Genomic DNA, 21,645 nt, shown 5'->3' with positions numbered 1-21,645 from the left:
CTTTCATCTGTTATTACAAGGTTTTTATCAGGGTTTACGAGTTAATTGTTGTTTTTCTCTTTCAACATTCATGAACATCCACTTCAGTTTAGTTTATAGTGTATCTATTCATGGCATCCGATCACTGTGCGTGTGTAAAGTACACGTTGAATAGGCCCATGAAGATGGAATGAAAAACAGATGAGAACAACTATAATGGTTCGAATGTTTCATTGAAGTCCCAACTTCAATGAAAGTTGTTGTTGCTGTTATGTGTGTGTGGGTGTGTGTGTGTGTGTACACGCACACTTGTCCAGGTGCACTTGCGTGCGTGCAGTGTGTGTGTGTGTGTGTGTGTGTGTGTGTGAGTGAGTGTAAGAGATTGTGTTTGATTTTATTTCGGGGAACCTACTCCCACAAGCATCTGCTTCTATGTAGGTTCACTCCATTTATTGTATTTATCCGTCATGAATGAACATTCGAGAATGATTTCGATTGATTTTGTGCTTTGTGTGTACTGAACTTATAACTTATAATTTATGTGTTACTTTACATTGTCATGGGTGGATGTTGTAAACACAATGCACTGTATGATTTGGGTGGAAACTTGATAAATGAAATGAAAACAATAAACTTGAAAACGAGGCCCAGAATTTTGTGATGTTCCAACGTGAACTAAGATCATAAAACATGGTATCGAGTGCAACCATGTGAATAACAGTCATTATGGTAATAAAATAGTGTACGTGTTATAAACAGGGCGATGGAGGGGCTGCAAAATGGTGCTGTACAGCCCCCTGGCCCCACGTCTACACACACACACACACACACACACACACACACACACACACACACACTTTTGGCTCTAAGAAATCAACTAAAAAGTACAGATTAAGGGGGGGGGGATGTTGGCTCTAAGAAATCAACTAAAAAGTACAGATTAAGGGGGGGGGGGGGTACCCGATGTACCGCCCCCTGAATCATCTACTGCAAATCGTAAACAAATACAACAAATGGAATACCTTTACACCTCAAATCTTCAGCAATTTCCATCCCTTTCCATAATAATTATTACAATAGCACTTTCGGTGTAATCTTTCACAACCTATTTTGTTGGTTATAAACGAATGACCGCTCGCAAAAACAATGATTTATCAAGTCATTTGTATTTTGCTGGTGTCTACAGTACATCTACAGGCCATTCTTTACCATTAGAAGTTCCAACGTTCCGAAAATAGGGCCTATAACTAATTCTATCATTTTTTTTCTTCTTTCTCTTCCACACCTCCCTCTTGTTTTTGTTTTTCATCTCAGCCCTTCATTTTGCAATACATTAATTGTATATCATTATGATAACTTTTACCATACTTACCATACTTTAACCATAACTTTTTTGCACCATACAAAGGAATGCACAAGGTGTCACAATGTCCTCCCCCCCCCCTTTTTTTTTTCTTACCCTGGAAGTGCGCATACGTGGCACAAGAAAGAAATAGATAGAAACTTGTGAGCGCGGTAATGTAAAGCTTTGCTTGTCAGATAAGGAAACCCGGAAGTGGCACCTTGCAGAATTTGTGCGCTGAAGACCTTTTTCTTCTTCTTCTTCTTCTTCTTCTTCTTCTTCTTCTTCTTCTTCTTCTTCTTCTTCTTCTTCTTCTTTTTCCTTTTTTTTTTTTGCTTGTTAGCTGGTGAAAATCTGCTTTTTCAAGGTCCCACAGAACATCAGATGTATAGATCAACCTGGTTCAATTTTTGTGACTATATACTAAACAATGTACATGTAACCACACGAGGGGTTTGTTTTACATGCAAACGATTTGTGAATAATAAATTAAACTGAAATTGAACATTGGACATTGGACATTGCATGTGCAGTTGGCCTTAGTTTGTGATTTTGAAAACAGGACGTTTTAAAGGACAAGTCCACCTTCATATACATGTTGGTTGAGTGAATGCAACAATATTAGTAGAACACATCTATGCAAGTTTGGGGAAAACGGGACAATCCGTTCAAAAGTTATGATTTTTAATTCAATTCAATTCAATAGTTTATTTATTTCCATCATCAAAAAAGAAAAGAAAAAGTTAACATGATCGAAAGTGCATGGTACATTTTTTTTTTCATTTTGTCTTACATTCGTCTGATAAAGGGATTTTTTTTTTCAAAAACAATATAAAGTATATGCACGAATGATGTCATAAAAAAAGAAACAATGCACTTCGCCATGGCGACAAAAATAGTAAATAATCATAACGATGGAAAACAGTGTTCCACTAAAAAAGCCAAGCTTGTAAGACGTGGAACACTGGAACGAAACAACAACAGCACCAATTTATTGTACCAATAAAACATATTTATTTTAAATTCTTCGATATACTATTGTACATTTACTCATTGATTTATGATTCTGATACTATGAACAATACTTACTATAGGATGATTTAGAATACAAACATATAAACTATATAACATATCACATTTATGGCACAGACACTATAGGGCCAGGTATGCCAGGAAAATTGACCGGAAAGGAAGATATGCAATCGGCCACAAAAAACAAACGACAACAACAACAATAACAACACAAAAACAGAAATAACAGAAGTTGAGGAAATGCACTCAGATACTGGACAACGAAGAACGAGGAAAGAGGAGCAGGGAAGAATAGAGAAGGAAAAGGAGAGAGAAAATGAGAGGGATGGAAAAGGTCTGTGGACACACTACAAAATCTCAAGGAAAAGTGAAACATAACGGGTTTTTTCATTAAACAAAATTAACTGATATACATAGAAAACAAATATTTTTTAAGGTTATACTCAAATGTAATTAACTTCACAGATTCTTTTAAATCATTATCTAAGCTATTCCAAAATGTGGGTCCGGCATAAACAAATGTATTTTGAGTGTGTACAGTTCTCACCAAAAGAAGATGAAATTCTTTAGATTGTCTCGTGGGATAACTATGTACGTGGCTGTTACGGTGAAATAAAAAATGAAATATTTTGGGTAGATGGTTGCAGTTGTAATTAAACATAAATTGACCAAGTTGAAATAAATACTACTCTTTTATTTTCAGAATTTTGTGTTCAAGGAACAGCTTGTCAGTATGTGCTAGGATATGAAGGTTAAAAACAATTCTGAGCGCCATCTTTTGCAGAAGAAAAAGTTTAAGTAATAATGTCGAATATGTATATAAGTACGGCAATACCAAACTTGAATAAAGCGTAATCAAATCAGAAGAAGGTAGTTTAGATAATATTTCAATCTATTCATTATGCCTATGTTACGTGCAATTACATTACAAATATTATTTATATGACACTTCCATGATAACTTATTATCAACACAAACACCTAAGAATTTAATAGTGCCAAATATAACATTACCTGGTAATCTATCTAAGGAATAACTGAAAAACATATACTTTGTCTCAATATTCAGTGACAATTTATTTGCATATATCCATTGTGAAACATTCTTTAATTCATAATTCACTCTACTAATCAAAGTATCAGGTTTTTAAGTATCTGCGCAGTCACTGCTGGATGAGGAGACTACCACAGTGTATGACGTCACAACGATATTTAAGGAAAATAAAACGAGAATTTCACAAAATTTTACTCTTTGAAAATAAAAAGTGTACATTTCCTCGACTCGTCACTGACGTATGTTAAGGGTTAAGGGTAATATCATTCCCCTTGCCTTCTGAAAGAGGGATGTCAAATAAAAAGTGTACATTTCCTCGACTCGTCACTGACGTATGTTAAGGGTTAAGGGTAATATTATTCTCCTTGCCCTCTGAAAGAGGGATGTCAAGTGACATTTTTATCAAGAGAGAAAAATTAAAATATGTTGAATTTTCTTCATATTTTCTTTTTGTCGTACACATGTGACATCTTTTAGTCTTCTCATCCAGCTGTGACTGCGCAGGAACTTCAAAAAATTCATAACTTTTGAACGGACTGTCAGATTTTCCTCAAACTCTCAATGATGTGATCTTCCTGCATTCAATATCTAGAATCATGTGATCAATGTTTACTGTACACCCGGCCGTACGCACGCCGTACTCGCAGATAAAAGCGCAACACTACATGGGAGCTGTCACGGGTTAGTCGGAGGATCACGTTCGCAATCAAAGGATATGAATGACAGATAATACTCTTTAGTTTACTGGGGAAAACCAGGACGTGACTGACACATGACGTGCTCGGAACTGAAAATTTCAGCTCCAGAGCTTGGTACCAAGATTTGAGAGACGAAAGACAACTGTCTTTACAGAAACAAGGAAGGAATTTCGAGGCCTTCAGAGAACGGAAGTGAACTTTAGCTTAGGCCTATTCACTATCACATATTTTCAAAACTGTTGTTGAAATCTCAAAGTATAGACGATGGAGAGTCTCTCCGGTCTTTCCGTCATTTTTTGGGGATGCATGGGAGGAATATTACTGGTAAGTATCGAGTATCAGTATGGTCTCATGGACAATATATTGGCTGAATCCTGCTTTGTAGAGTTTATTTTGTTTTGTCGGTTTTTTTTTTACCAGATAAAGATGAGATGGGCTTGTCCGGCATAATCTTGTGGTTAACTTATTAAGTTACTTTGACAGTTTCAGTGGCGCTCACGCACTCTGAGCAGGGTGTAAAGTAATGTCTAATGAAATAAGGTGGAAGATCTAACACGTACATGGTCTAGTTTCTAGATCTAATGAACTATAATTTCTGTAGACACAATATTTCAAATTTCATGGCGATCAAAGTGATGTTTTCTAATTCTATGAATGATTTGTGTTATAAAAATAACCTTTCAAGTCACGATCATACAAATGTGTGTCTAACAGTTACAGCAGGTAAGATTATTACTCTCCTTGTCGAGTGCAAGGAAAACAAAGACTGAAACCAAACCATGTTTGGAAGGGTACTAATTGCAACCATATATAAGCGCTGGGAATTGAAGCTGCAGTGAAACCTCTCTGGAAGGGAACATCCATGAGGGGGTTGGACTAACTCGGCCAACGGGACAACTCGTCCCATCCTTGTAAGGTGGGCTGAGTTAGTTTGCTTGTTGGTATCGATAGTAATCATTATTGTCTGTGTTTGTGCTCATTTTGTCTTTATGTCGTCTTTTCTAACCGTAATCTAGATGGAATTGTTTGCAGTGATTTCTTGAAAAAATATTTCATAACTTTTGTTCGGGTGTAATGATGTAAAACTGAGATTTCAGACTTTTTCGCTGTTCGCGCTTTCCAAAGGCGCACGTTCATTTTCTGCACGGTGTACGAACTGGGCCCAGTAAGTTTAGCTGTCGTTTTGTCGGTAAATCTTCGTAAATCTATTATTTTTATCATGTATGAAGGTGTATTTAGGGTATACCTTAAACTAATTTCATCTTCGAGTAAGTCTAATTTTGAGCATGTTTGTTGAAATGTTTGACATTGTGCTGTTCGCATGATTTCACCCTTGCCGTATCCGCACCGGTGTCACCGCGCCACCGGCAGCTCGCTCACAGTGGCAGTAGAGCTGAGCAGCGCCATGCCCACTCGGCGGGGCGCGGGCGGCAGGGAGCAGCCGGCCAACCACGCTGGCCGGCCGCTCCGTAGCGTCGATACGGATGGGCGGTTGAAATTGAAGGGAAATGCGTCATATACAGGGCCGGCGGTGCGTTTTCAAAGGTGTGTGTGTGTGTGGGGGGGGGGGGGGGGGTGGGGGGGGGTGGGGGGGGGAAGGCACTTCCGGTTTTCATGAGCTAACAAGCAAAAAACAGAACAAAACAAACCAACAAACAATCAAAAACAAAAACAAGAGACCCGGGGGGTCTCACGCTCACCTGAATATCGCAAGTTCACCTTCCCTGCATTCTACCAGACTCTTACCTTAGGAGAACATTGGAAACTTGTGATGGGGGTAGCTTTAAGAGTTGTGGGCATGGTGTCCATTTGCATATCCATGACACAGGTAAAAATACCTGTCAAGTACAATGTTCTTTATAGAATTATGGACTATGCAGTGTGGAAAAAAAAGACTTAAAACCCTATCACTTTTTATTCTAGAGGGCAATATTATTGAATATCACTTAACATAGGACGTTTGGACCCCTGGGCTCCCAAGGAAAGCATGGTGCCCATTCAAATACTTTGAGATCCTATCCCCTTAGGAATGCTACTTGCCAAGTTTGGTGAAAATCCATTATGAAGTTTTCAGCAAGAAGATGAAAATTTAGGTCCGCATCTGGGGGGGGGGCAGCCCTTGATCTGCAATGAACAATATTGGAACTACAGACATCAATGTATAAACTCATAGTAACTTTGCTTTATCACTTCTACTATAGTTCTAGAGAAGAATCATGAATATTCCTAAATGTTGGGGGGGGGATTAGGCCCCCTCGGGTCCCCCCCCCCCCCCATGGTGCCCCGTTGAACAAATTGAGATCTTAAATCCCTGGCATGCTACATGTCAAGTTTGGTGAATATTCATCAAAGGGGTTTTAAATGATTATGAACATGCACAATTTACATCACCATTTGGACCCATCCCACCCCACTCCCTTGGGTCCCAAGGGGAGGACTGATTCTGCCATGAACAAACTTGAAACAACAGTCTTCAATATACTTACTCATTGTAATAACTTAGCTCAATTACATCTGCTTCTAGAGAAAAATCTTTCCTTACTGGGGGATGGGTTGGGGCCCCCAGGTGGGGACGGTGCCCATTAGATGGAAATGAGATTCACTCCCTCTAGGGATGCGTCCTGCCAAGTTTGGTGAAAATTAATCATGGGGTTTTCAAGAAAAAGATTAAAGTTTACAGCATAGGCATCAGTTTAGGTCTCCTGGGAACCCCCCCCCCCCCCCTCCCAGGTGGGGCATGGTGCCCATATGATGGGAATGAGATTGTATCCCCATAGGGGTGCTACCTGCCATGTTTGGTGAAAATTCATCATGGAATTAAAACAAAAAAGATGAAAACGTACAATTTGGGCCCCATTAGGACCCATCGCCAGTGTCCCAAGGGGGGGGGGGGACCACTGATTCCGCCATGAACTAACTTCAAACTACAGTCCTCAATGTACCAATTCATATTATTAATCTTAGCTCTATCAATTTTGGTTCTAGAGAAGAAGATTTTTTAAGACTCCTTAATTTAGGGGTTTGGGGCCCCTGGGGCCCCAAGGTGGGACATGGTGCCCATTTGAATAAATTGAAATCATATCCCCCAGGGTTTTTTGGGGGGGTTCTCAAGAAGAAGATGAAAAGTTTACGCACGACGGACGCCGGACGAAGAGCGATCGCAATAGCTCACTTGAGCCTTCGGCTCAGGTGAGCCAAAAAGGGTCTTCAGTTCATCTCCCCCTTCCACTTCCGGGTTCCTTCACTGTCTCCTTCTTCAGCTGACAAGCAAACAAAAACAAATCTCCTTTAACATCCCGATTTCTCCAGCTCGACAAGGGAAAAAAAGGGGGGGGGGGGAGGTTCAGCGCAAAAACATAACCGTACTGCGCTCACACTTCAAGATCTCTCTCTATTCCTTTTTACTGCCACTTATGTACTTCCGGGTTAAAAACAAAGTAGGGGGGGGGGAGGCAAAGTAATGATACATTATGTATTCCTTTGTATTGTGCACACAAAGTCGAGGCCCGAGCCTCCCTGCCCCACCTCCCCCCCCCCCCCGTTCCGCCGGCCATGATGTATGGTGAACTTCTCACTTTGCTATGTTATCATGTCAAATCAATTTATGTATCAGATCATTTGATGTGAACTAATATATATGCATTTAAATCTAACCTCTAAGCTCTAACTAGTTAAGAGCTACCTGTTAGCTAGATATTTTTCAGAGATCTATGCCCTAGTCAAAAGTTATTTTTGTGTAATAAACTTTTTTTTTCTGTAAAAAACAAAGAAAGAAACAAACAAATAGGCATCGAAATTGAATTGTGTTGATATCCAGTGGTCAGATATTTGACCTGCTATGGATTCGGTTTGGTTGAAGGGTTGATATGAAAGCAGTTTTTGTCGAGTCCACCGGATGTGCGGGTAGACTAAGGGATCGGCTGCGGCGGGGTCTGTCCGTCCGTCGTCCGTCCGTAATGCTACAAAAAACTTGAATAACTCTCTAATGACGTTTTTAATTTCAATCAAACTTAGAAGGAAGAGTGGTTATACAAAGTTACACATTTGAGTAAACATTAAGATCACCTCAAGGTCAAAGGTCACAGGCCTGAGTCAATGAACTTTCGGACCCAATGTTAAGTTTTTACGGCGCTTTTCGATTATGGCTCATAACTTTTGATGTATAGGTCCATTTGTGACCAAACTTGGATGGTAGATGTACCTTGGGGAGTAGAAGGTCACCACAAGGTCAAACGTCAGAGGAAGGGGTTAATGAACTTTTAGAGCCCAATGTTCAGTTTTTACAACACATTTTGTTTGTGGCTCAAAACTTTTCATCCATATGTCCGTTTGTGACCAAACTTGGATGGCAGATGTCCTTTGGTATGATGAAGTTCAGCACAAGGTCAAAGGTCACAGACAGGGTCAACGAACTTTTAGGGCTCAATGTTAATTCTTTACCTCGCATTTTGATTATGGCTCATAACTTTTGATCCCAATGTCCGTTGTGACCAAACTTGGCTGGTAAATGTCCCTTGGGGAGTTGACGGTCACCACAAGGTAAAATGTCATGGGCGGGGTCAATGAACTTCCGGGAGTTAGAAAAACATTAATTTCTCCAACACGAATGGGCGAGACATATTTGACACTTGCCTTGTGTAATGAAATGTAGTGCTAGCTATAGATTGGCTGTGTTTATTATCATACCTTTTGTGTGTACTTTCAAAAATAAAAAGAATTGATTTTGTTTTGATGACATAGCCATTTTTGCCATGGGAATCCTTACCCTAACTCACGAGAAAAAAAAAAATAATCTGCCACCTGTACCTTCACCTTCTTTTTTTGTATCATTTTCTTTTTATATACACAGCGTATATCTCTCTCTCCCTCTAGGTTTGTTATGTATGTGACAATCTATTGGACCAAACTTGGACTTCATATCTTAATCTTTTCCACGCTATAGCCCTATTATATGTGTTTATCTTTCAAATTGTAATTCTGTACAAATTAAGGCTGATTGTAAAATTCTCCAATCACTGCTCGTGCTGCACACAGATTGTTTTGTGTGTGTGTGTGTGTGTGTGTGTGTGTGTGTGTGTGTGTTAGCAAAGAAGAATATTCTCAACTGGTCTTCCTTCTCAAGTACTCAAAGTGTTACATGATTTGAAGTCATGCAGGGTCACAAGAGAAACAGTGCAACATGCACTGGTAGGCATTGGCAAGGTCATGCAAAGCTCTCATCTTCCTTTCACAGAAGACTTTGTTTTTTTATATATATATAAGATGTGTAGCCATTGCATCCTTTCGACTTTTGCCCTGCCCATCGATTTACACTGCTCTTTCTAAGACTGCAATGCAAGATCACAAATTTTGAATGATTTGAGAATGGAATGACTATACTGAAATGAAAAATGAAAAAACGAGTGAAATTATTCACTCTTAAAGGAGTGAATTAAAAAAAGTGAATTTAGGGCTGTACAATTGCACAGTGGGGTTGCACAGGAGCATAGCTGTATGGTTTCTTGCGTTCTGATTGGTTAAAACCTGACACCATTCCATGGCTGTATAGTTGTACGGTTGTGTTGAATTTCTTCACTCCAGGCCCGTCATAAGCGGTATCCATCCTGCACAATTCTGCACGCGCAGAGAAGCAATGCCTGCAAATGGGTGTAAAAGAAACAAATATATGTAAAATCAATTTCTGGGCCAGTGGTATTCATTGTTTGTGAAGCTGTACACGTGTCTTGATTTGAGATTTATGGGAAATTCTGGTGAAAAAAAATTCGTTGCCATGTTAGTAGCAAGGTACAGTCTGTGACAATTAATGGTGTAGCAAGTTAGTTTGCTACATATAGATATATTTTGCAATTTTTTACTGCTTTACTAATAGAGCTTTGCAGTCTCTTACAAGGCACTGTGAGATTGTACAGAAAAACTGAATACATCAGAGAGAGAAGGTACATTTTGATGGCCAGATATAAATGTTTAGTGGCCCTGGTCCACTGCTAATAAATTAATTAGAGCAGCTATATTAAGGCCAAGGGTCACCATCATAGGACATACTATTTAAAACAAATCCAGTTAGGGTAATCACTGTTATCAATATTATCAATGTTTTGATGGTATTAATAACCGCCTACTGAAAAAAAGTAGACTGGTGTTTTACCCGACAATATGAAAATAGCTAAGGTTGTCCCAGTGTTTAAAAAGGGGGATAAAGGTGATGTTAATAATTACAGGCCAATTTCTTTACTATCAAGTATGTCAAAGAAAAATATATGTTAGTTATATATTGCCAAGCAAATCAAAGATTTTCTGATTCACAATTTGGTTTTCGTAAAAAGCATAGTACATCACATGCTCTACTTTCGTTTGTAAAAAAGGGGCGACACAAGCATAGATTTTGTCATATGGTAGGTATATCTTCCTGGACTTCGCGAAGCCCTTCGACACTATCAATCATGAAATACTACTCAGCAAATTATATCATTATGGAATTCGTGGGAAGGCCTTGGAGTGGTTCAGGAGCTACCTATCTAACAGAAAATAATTTATGACTTTCAACAATATAAAATCTCAGATGTTAAATATAAATTGTGGTGTTCCACAAAGTAGTTTATTAGGCCCACTGCTCTTTATAATTTACATTAATGATTTTCAAAGATCTTCGAAACTATCATCGTTTATTCTGTTGGCAAAATGATTCTAATTTTTGTTTCGCCCACCCTGATCCACATTCTATTCTCCAGACCCTAAATTCAGAATTGATAGAAGTTTCACATTAGATTCAGGCTAATAAACTTTCCCTTAATATTGTTAAATCTTAGTTTATGATTTTCAGCATTTCAATAGGAATACTGCCTGGGGATATATCTATCGATAACATTCCTCTTGAACAAGTTAATAGTATAAAATTTCTTGGTATTAGTGTGGGCAATCGTATACTTGCCCTATATAGTGGCGGTTGGCGGTCTCTGCGTGTGGGTTTTGTTGGGGCATAGGGGTGGGCTGATCTTTTGCTCTGCATCTTTGGAAGAGGAGACATCCGTATTATTTATTGTAATGAATGATACAGCGGTCTATTCATAGGTATTCCATATGAACAAGCCCATTGCTGGTTCCCTCTAAATCAAGGGTTCCCTTAGGCTGTAGCTGTTTGGGATTTGTACCCGGCGGGCATGATGGTTGTCAGGTCACTTTGTACGTGATTGGAGCCTGCACGGGGTTATATGATCCATTGCAGCAAATCTATGTCTTTACCATAATCCATGTGATGAATACGCTATTATGACTCTCGGTATTTACTAAACCTACCTACAATTAATGTTTTTGTTGTCGTTGACATATACCCTTTTTATATAATTTCTGATCATCCAAATTCAGAATTCCAACAACTGATGTTTTGAAAATCGAGGTATGCTCTAAAATTACCCAACCTACTAGCAGACAACGTGCGCAAGCTACATTTCATTATCATGAATGCAACACGCTCAATCATATTATGCAGGTTGTACTGTTACCTAAGGTGAACTGTACAGTCTGTTCTTTTTTGTTCAGGATGGCATCTGCAAGCTGGTGCCATCTCAACTGAATACAGTATCAGCCGAGCACTATATTCATCTCCAGCACTCACGCAGTTGATCGGCTCTACATTGTATTACAATATTGTACACACAAAACATTTTTCCGAATTTTTAGGTCCACCAAATTCTAGACATTAACCTTATCAAATATGATGGGGCAAGATGGGACACCCGCCCAATCTGCCCCGAGGCGGATGTCCCATCCTGCCCCATGCACACACACACTACACTTCTAAGCTCTACACAATACATGCAATGACATACAGTCTGCCTACATTTTGTGAAATAAACTTGATGTATATACACAAGTACTGTAAAAACAACACAATATCAACGTTCTACCTGTCTTCATATTATGCCAGGGATACTTTACATTTCTTAACTGCAAAAATTCTGCCGTCATCGATATCCATTTTTGTCCTCCAAAGCTCAAGAGAATCTCAGCTTCACAGAGCTTAAAGATGGCTTCCTGACAGCGAGCTTTTTATCAGTGCAGTTTATAGTGCCCTCTAATGCTTACTTAGATAGTTATCGCATTGTCCCATCCTGCCCCGTGTCCCATCTTGCCCCACCTTCCCCTAGATGAATGAAGCTACGTTCACACAAACTTAAAGTTAACTCTGTCACTCTTGAAAGATCAGCGTTAAACTTAGATCGAATTCTTTCATGAAAAGTGGTGGGGTGGTCGACCAGGGGAGTGGTCCTCCTGGGGAGTGGTCCTCCGGGGGAGTAGTCATCCGGGGGAGTAGTCCTCCGGGGAAGTAGTCCTCGGGGGAAGTAGTCCTCGGGGGGAGAAGTCCTCCGGGGGAGCAGCCCTCCGGGGGAGTAGTCCTCCGGGAGAGTAGTCCTCCGGGGGAGTAGTCCTCCGGGGGAGTTGTCAGGTGGGAGTAGTCCCCGGGGGAGTTGTCCTCCGGGGAATAGTCCTAGAACCGAAAATGACATCACATCACCTCACCGGGGCGCTCCTTGTACACACGCTTCGCGTTCGCGTTCGGGCTGTGTTTAGCAGTTACAATCGGGCTGTGTTTAGCAGGTACAATCAGCTATGATCTAGGCCCTACTCGTAGTACTAACTACTGTCATCTAACAAGTTGCCCTAGAACCCTTCTACTCCCTATAACGTAGCCTAATTGATGTCTAGAGTCTAGTCCACATCAACTTTATTTCTCGTCTGAGTCACTGAATGCTTTCGCTGTATTTCGCTTCGCACATCAAATTAAATATTGTTTTCGTCTGAAATCAACCCCACAGCTTCTGCTCATAGCCATTTTCTTCCTCATCCATGGTCTCAAGAGTGTGATCCACAGCGGAAGCAATCCTTCAACAACAGGTAAAATTAAGTAAAAGTCTTCATTTTGTTTTAACTTTCCATCGGACTGTAAGAACTTTCTTATACAAAAATAAGCTGCAACCATGGCCATGGGATTTTCCACTTTAGATAGTTCAATAACATTATGGAGGCATTCAGCTCTTCACTTAACAACTGACACTCTAACAGAAGCATAACCAGCTCAAAGAGAATGGAAGCGCACGCAGTGCACGCTTCTATACTCTTTGGACCAACCCGATCTGGGAAAACGTAGTCTCGCACCCCCTCACACGCCTTACCTCGCCAAGAATTATTGGGAGTTCAGACTCACGGTATGTGGCTAAGTTTAGGTCTGTTAGCTCGCCACTACCGAGGTGAGGGTCGAGTTAACAAATCAACCACCGAAAAAAAGAGAGAATAATTTAGAAAATTAATTAGTTAAATACAGTCAAATAAAACAGTTTGTGGAAATTAATTTGGGATCACAATAATCAACTTTATTCACCCGCCACCCAGGCGTGAAATATCAATGACAGACAGGTTGGTATAAATTATTTAACAAAATGTGATCATTTCAATACAATAACCAATCGGCAGCTTATCAATTCTCACACACATCACACTCTCAAACACACTGACCTTTTAGTTGTTTCTATTCAGGGAAGGGATAGGGAAAGTTAGTGGGGAAATGAAGTTAGTATGTGTGGCCACTTACTATTATTATTGTTTGACGCGAGTGTCCAAATGTCCGCAGAAATGTGCACACAAAACATGAACGCGAAGGTCCTCCTTTGACGACACGGGTGACAGCAGGGATGGGGTGTCTCGACTCCGGGGATGGTGCGTCTACTGCAGGGATGGGGCGTCTCCAGGGATGAGGCGGCTCGGGGAGTGGGGCATCTCAGGAACAAGGCATCTGCTGGGCTGGATTTCCTTTGCTCGTTGTATACAGGTTTAACACGGGCGTTGCCGATTGGGGTTCTTCTTCTTTGAATAGATGTATTTAAATTGATGAAGGCGTGGAGTTTTGATTAAATAGTCCCGTTGACAAAACTGGTATTATTTTGTTGTTCCGAATGAAATTACTGGCGTTCACAAGAGTCCGATTTTCGTTGCTTAGATTTCGAAGGAAGTTACTGATGTTGATAACTACAAGTTCAATTTCCAGTCGAAACTTGGACTATATTTCAAAGATGTGCAGCTTCGGAAAAATTAGTAAGTTACAGATGAATAGTGGAGATGAACGGGAACTGGAATACGGGAGCCGAGATAGGGTTGGAGTTGGGGCTGGGACTGGGACTTCGGCCGGGGCGGCTCTGGGACTGGTCTCTCTGCTTCTCGACTCGACTCGACTCCACACTTCTTCTTCACTCAGGATTTGGGGTAAAGGCTGGGGATATATAGGTCATTACACATTCATTAACACACCCACTAAAACAGCTCACTTCCGCCCACATCACTCCTCATCTTAATCTTACTCTTTATATTTCCATCCCATAATGATAATTTTTTTGGGGAGGTTCTGAGATTAGCCTAAAATGATTGTCATCTTGGATAAGTCATCTCATTGGTCCTAAGTATCATGATCCGCCTACAAGGGATGACAGATTAATACAAGAAATGTTCCAGGAATTAACCAAGTTGTCTTGGACATTTAAACCACGAGTCATTAGAGGGCTCCATTGGGATAGTGGTCAAGACAGATGTGTGGCAGGTTGGGAGACAGTCGACGCCATCACCACTCAATATGGAACAAAAATCTGGCAGAAGTTTCCTCCTGGAGTTTGGGATAATTTATCTAAATATCAACACTTTGGGCTTTCAACATTGCCGCTTGCATCCGACGGTGGATGACTCACAATGGCTGTTTCTGGCTAATGTTATGATCACTCCGGCCAGTCCATCCGAGCTGCCTGTCTATAAATCAAAGGGTCTTTGTTTTTGGGAGTTACGTATAAAAAGGGCAATGACTGTCGAGGGTCAAGAACCCACTGGCAGAAACTTTAACCTTGCACGTAACAGAATTGGGGAACTAGTCTACAAATTCAGACACAAGAGGGGGTATATGTCTGTCGCCTTACAGTAGTATAATTATGTATTGCGGCTAAATTTCACCTTGAAAACTATATTTAAAAAAAAGATCATCAATTTGAATACTTACCGATGTTACCCAATTATTGACAACAGAATACGGGGATTGTAATTGTCCGCCTAATAGTCCATTTCTGTCCAATTCGATGACTTGTATGAGACTGATCGATTCGGTCAGGAGGGATCTGCGCGAACGACATTAATGTTCTGAGGACGGATTTGAAAGCTCTGCGCTTGCGCGAGTCGGTAGCAGTGTATAAAGTAGCCTTTTGACCACGTGTGCCGCCAGATTTTTTTTTTTTTTTCCGTAACCAAGCGAGAGATTATCTCATGAATAATGTATATTATCAGTGCACCAGCCATGTGTGCTGTCCTACCAGGGAGGTCACCTCCCTGGTCCTGCCTAGTGCACATGATAGAAAAGTGTGTGTCTGTGTGTGTGTGTGCGTGTGTGTGTGTGTGTGTGCGTGTGTGTGTGTGTACGTTTGTGCGTGTACGTGTGTGTGTTTAAGTGTATGATACGTACCCGTGCCCGTATACATCCGTGTGCGATAGTGGCGTCATGTGTTACATGTTTGTAGAAATTGAATGAGTACTCGTGGACCAAGCGTGTTTTAGTAAATATGGACATAAATTTAAGTTAACAATTTGTAATATAAGAAACTGGTGAAATATATCGAAAATACCAGTTGGAAATGCTGAAAATGTAGGAGTAAATGAAGATTTAAGTTGATTGAAGCGGTTATTAATCTTAGTTCGAGCAATTGGAGAGTGAGGAGAAAGGATTACATTGAGAAAGTGATAAGCTATTGGCAAGGAGTATTTCGTGAATGTAACGCCATAAAATTTTATCAGCAACAACAACATGAACAATGGTCCCACATGAATTTTACAAGATTGCACTGGTTAGATGAAAGAAAGTGAGGAAGATGAGGAGGCTACGTAGAGCAGAGTTTGTCATAAGTTCGGATAGAAGGATTCTGTGAACCTTTGAGAAACGCTTCGGGATCAGAATTCTGTAAAGAGCAAAAGCTACTACAGCTGTACAAGTAATGTTGAAAAGTACGGAGGGCAGATTTGAAACAATCGACATTCGACATATTCTTTAGAATATCGGATATGAGGCAACTGGTTCTATAAACAGCATTTACGAGAGAATAAAGAATAAGCATAGATGTCACAAAGAAGTTAAATGTAGCACGGCAATTCTATTTACTGCGCTGTGATAGGGGTCGTGGTGATAGTGAACGTAGATAATATTATAACCCCCCCCCCCCCCCGGCCTCGCCTTGTATACACAACAAATTTGAAATTGCCGTTCTTGTATTTTGGTTTTAATGGACATACTGTATTCAGTAATTCATTCGGGACCAATTTTGTTAATCTGATTAATTTGAACCTCTTCTGCATTCATTCTTGTGTCAGTGTCAGTATCACTGTTCCGCTTTTAAGAAAGGTGTAACATTTAAAGGGATGGTACAGTATTGGTGGAGATGAGAATTGGGCTTTTAACTTTTTGCGAGATACCAAGAAAACACTTATGATATAGTACAAGGGATACCATTTCAAGAAGAATTCAAAGTTTATTTGATGAAAATCGGGTTTGGCATGACTGAAACATCCAAAAACAAAGTAAAACAAAGCGATCGTAGTAAAGTGTGGGTCCCACAATTTATTAGAATCGCTCTTTTTTGGATATCTCAGCCATTTCAAAAGCAATTTTCGTCAAATAAACGTTGAATTCCTCATAGAATTACATGCTTTTTCATATTTCATAAGATGTTTTTCATTATCTTACCAAAAAATGTTAGAAACCTGAAATTAGGTCTCAACCAAAACTGTACGATCCCTTTAACCTATTAATAGTACCACAGCAGTTGTCTACAACTCATTTTCACACGATGCACCGCTGCTCCTTTTTTGTTTTCTTTTTTTTTCTTTCCTCCTCATTCTTCTCTCTCTCTCTCTCTCTCTCTTTATCGCCACTCAGTGAGTGGTGACTTGAATACATATTCTTACTATGTCTCTCGTTTCTGAGGCCAATGTCCTCGTCAAGCGTTTGTTCATGATGATGGTCTCCTGTAGTTACTGTTTGCTTAATTTGTCTTTTTACGACAAATACACGGGATACTATATAGAATACATGCCATTTTGTTTTCATTTTGTATTGTGTTGGAAAATGTTGGATATTTGAACTGATTATTTATCTGTTTTAACTGTCAGTTTCAAATTATAAGGTCCTCAATTAGTTCGTTCAATCAGTGGCGTACCGTGGGTCAAGACATGGAGGGGGGGGGGCACCTTGTGGAAAAGTCATTTTGAGGGCGTGTATGCTCGTGCGTGCGTGCGTGTATATTTGTGTGTACGGTCAGTCTGCAAACTTTATGGGGACTACAATACATAACGGAATGTGATACATTCCACAGCGCAGTCATTGAGCAACATTTCCACGAATATGACTCTTCCTTTTACTGTACGTGTAGTCAGGGGCGGATCCAGGAATTCCGTAAAGGGGGCGCAAAGCGAGGGAGCGGAGCGAGCGAAAGGGGGGGGGGGGAGGTGTGGGAGGGGGTGTTCCCCTCCCATGATTTTTTTTTTTTTATTATTTATGTTGGTCATCGTGCGACTTTATGCATACTTTTGGTAGATTTTTTAATGATTTTGTAGCACTGAATAATTCTGGAGAATGGAATGGAAATATCGCTTTACTCGAGGAATGTGAAATATGACTGCGATAGAATAATATAAACATAGTTTCTGCGCTCATTAATAAAATGACTGATTGATCGATTGATTGATGATGATGATTAAAATGTAGCTTCATAATCCCAATATTGCATTAATTATACATTATTAATTATGATCATGTTCTTCACTATGAAATTAGACTATATGCGCGAGCAAGCGTAGCGAATGATCTAGAATACACATACATAAGTGAAAATTATCTTTCTGATAACCCAGGACGTGTAACTCCAATCTCTCATTGCAGGCTATTAACTGCTGGCATTGCTGATAATTTTGTGCGAATACCTTAGAACAATACCCTCTAAAGTCATTCCATATATCCAGAATCATCATTTACTTCATTTATTTGTGTGTGCGAGTGAGCGAAAGCGAGCCAGCGCCTGAAGAAACATGCTCTTTTCATGTGTCTTGAATACATATGTTATCATTTTTACCAAATAAATAGCTTCCCGAAAAATATAAGTTCCAGGTGCAAAAACTCCTATCTTTCTTGTCGGCGCAATGTTTGTTACATGTTAACAGTTTTCCTTTTTCAATACATTGATTATGGAATGACGGTGTGAAACGACAAAGTACTGGCAGCAACATCAGGAGAAATGCATAAGAATTAAATGCGAGCAAGCTTGAAAATTTTACAGTCCAAAAACTGCCGTTTGTAGCTACATTTTTTTTTTTTCGCTTTGGAAATTGATGGGGGCGCGAATACCCTATAACAGTACCCTCTAAAGTCATTCCATATATTCAGAGTCATCATTTACTTCTCTTATTTGTGTGTGCGAGCGAGCGAAAGTGAGCCAGCGCCTGAAGAAACATGCTCTTTTCATGTGTCTTGAATACATATCTTATGATTTTTACCCAATAAATATCTTCCCGAAAAATATAAGTTGCTGGTGCAAAAACTTTACTTCCCCTTTTTTTTTTCGTCGGCCCAATGTTTGTTACATGTTAACAGTTTGCCTTACATTGATTATGAATGACGGTGTAAACGACAAATTACTGGCAGCAATATCAGGAGAAATGTATAATAATTAAATGCGAGCCAGCGGAGCAAGCGAGCTTGACATTTTTGACATTTTACAGTTCAAAAACCGCAGTCTTTAGCTATATTTTTTCGCCAATGGTAGTCAAGGGTGTTGGTTCATGATCATGGTTGGGGGTAGTGTGACCAGCGAGGGGGCGTCGAAAATCTGCACGTCAGAGCATCCCCTAATAATTGTTTGTCTCTCTCTCTCTCTCTCTGTGTGTGTGTGTGTGTGATTAAATGTTGTGGTATCACCCTCCCACACCAGTGACCCATTAAAAAAAAAATTGTGTATAAAAATATTTGCATTTCAAAAGTGAAGCCACTCTCAAAATGACGGTTTTCTGCATGATTAAGTGTCTAAAGTTACGGCAAACATAACAAAATATAAACTTCCATAAAATACGATATACATAATGAATTGAGAACTCATTAAAACGAGGGCAGAAAATTTGTGCTCGAAGAAGTTTTATTATACAATGAACAAAAAAAAATATTTCTGCACAGATCTTAAAACATATTTTGGGATTATAACATAAGACTAAATTAAAAGGGTAAATATTAGGCCTTTATCTGAATAAATTACCACTTCAACTAAACAAAGAAATGACTGCGCGCGCGCGTGTGTGTGTGCGTTTTATGATTATACATAGAAAAGTTGGGAAATAGCCCATATACTGGTCAAGTCTTATTATTGGCAATGCAAAGTATGCTAATATAGACTAGTGTATAAATATGTGAAGCAACACTGCAAAATCAATGATAGCTTTGATATAACAAAGCGTAAGGTACATTCTACATCACATTGCGAAACATTGCAGCGACTCTCTCACTGTCGTTCGGATGTTCTGAGTACACTGCGCACATCCTGCTTTATATTTAGAATGCCAACCAGGAATCACGCTGAATCACAATCTTTTGTCGGCACCGGGTTCTTCGAACAATGTTTAACACTATATACCTCTTTAATCATGATTATTATGGTTAAAAAATCTGAGAAAAATATCTAATTTCTTTTTCACCATTTTATGTAGATTTCAACAGCAGTTTAATAACCCTTGAATTACCATTTTCGTTTCTTTTTTTTTTTAACCAGCTGATTGGGGGGGGGGGGGCACGTGCAAAATATATAACCATGTATATGCGGACCGCTGAACTTGGCGTAGTATGTACAGATAACGCGTACAGTTGGCACGCGAGCCGAGCGAGGCCGCCCAGCGCGGTCGCAGTGGGGAGCTGTCGGGTATTCGTACCTACCACCCTCTAGCTCGATAATCTACTAGTAGTCCAGTCAAAATATGAAATGACCCCCAACTAATTGCAACAGAAATGGTTCAAATGCAATAAATTATCTTTAAATATTGATAAAACTAATTTTATACATTTCAAAAATGTTCATTCTTCTGATATTGAATGTAATTTATATATTGATGGGTTACCCCTTGTAGAAAAAAAAGTCTACTAAATTTCTTGGTGTAATTATTGACGCTAATCTTACCTGGAATGAACATGTAATGGTAAAGTAATATTGTATCAAGAAACATAGGTATTATTGTTCAAACTGAAAGATTTTTTGATAGGAAAGTCTCTTTTCATTTTACATAATGCACTGATTTTACCATACATCACATACTGCAATATGGTATGGGCAAATTCTAACAAGACAAAAATTCAATCAGTTCATCTTCTCCAAAAAAGAGCACTCCGCATTTGTACAAACTCACATTATCTTGCAAATTCTGAACCATTATTTTTTAAATTGAAAACTTTGAAAATCCATGATATCCATACATTACAAAGCGCAATATTCATGTACAAATACAAATCCAACACCCTACCTTCCTCGTTCCACAACCTATTCACTGTGAACTCCAGCGTCCACGCTTACCCAATTCGACATTCTAAAGATTATCACCTCCACAATCCCAAGTTAATGATAGCTCACAAGTCAATTAGACATCATGGACCTGACGTTTGGAATAATCTCCCCAAGCAAATCAAGACAACCACCAAATTACATTCTTTTAAGGCACTTATGAAAAAATGTCTTTTATCGAAATATAATGGTGTATGAGTGATAAGAAGTTTTGGGTTATTTTACGTTCACTCACAAACAGTTTATATTGATATAGTATTAGTTTTAGTACTTTGCTGCGCATTAAAATTGTTGATATTGTATACAGAAGTATGTAGAAGACATACATGTGACACAAAGAATAAACCAGAATCAATTTAATCAGGTATATATACCCAAACATTAAATTAACAAAATTGTATTTCATCGCATGCACAGCTCAGCACAGCACAGCACAGCACAGCACAGCACAGCACTCACCTCAGCACAGTATTATGGTAAAAAATGCCTATTGATAACAAATAAACGAAAACTATTTTGAAATCCCCCTTTACTTTTGATTTCATAAATTATTACAATATTTTGGATTTGACTATTGATTCTATTTTTGTAGACACGTCCGTTATACAGATATGAAAATCAATTTTAAGTCTCGAATTTTACCCCGAGGCCTCGATCCGTGTCAAGCTGCTGCTTATGATCGCGGTCTCCTGCTTTTCTGTTATTATAATAACCCCCCCCCCCCCCCCCCCAAAAAAAAAAAAAAAAAAAAAAAAAAATATTGAATTTTAAAAATCAATTTATTCAAATCCCCTCTGTTATATTCTTTTTTTTTTCTAAAATTCGTTTAATGAAACGACGTGATATACTCCGAATGAATAATCAATTATATTTTACATACTCTACAAGTGTTGATTTAACGATTCGCCTCCGAACTTTTTTTTTTGAGTATGAT

At 39.3% G+C, this 21,645-nt stretch overlaps 1 protein-coding gene across 1 annotated transcript in view; it reads left to right on the top strand.

Moving 5' to 3' along the window:
* Positions 1 to 21,645, top strand: part of LOC140245877 (probable lysosomal cobalamin transporter) — a gene marked incomplete at its 3' end in the record, with an annotated part of 69,736 nt that overhangs the window by 8,960 nt on the left and 39,131 nt on the right. Inside the window, exon 4 of the mRNA XM_072325361.1 lies at positions 12,918 to 12,996. Within this exon, the coding sequence (XP_072181462.1) occupies positions 12,918 to 12,996 (79 nt within the window). The remainder of the gene's footprint in view (positions 1 to 12,917; positions 12,997 to 21,645) is intronic.

The sequence above is a fragment of the Diadema setosum genome, unplaced genomic scaffold (assembly GCF_964275005.1).
Source record: "Diadema setosum unplaced genomic scaffold, eeDiaSeto1 scaffold_50, whole genome shotgun sequence".
Taxonomy (NCBI): Eukaryota; Metazoa; Echinodermata; class Echinoidea; order Diadematoida; family Diadematidae; genus Diadema; species Diadema setosum.
Note: the sequence above shows the minus strand (reverse complement) of the source record. Positions and strands in the feature narration are given on the sequence as shown.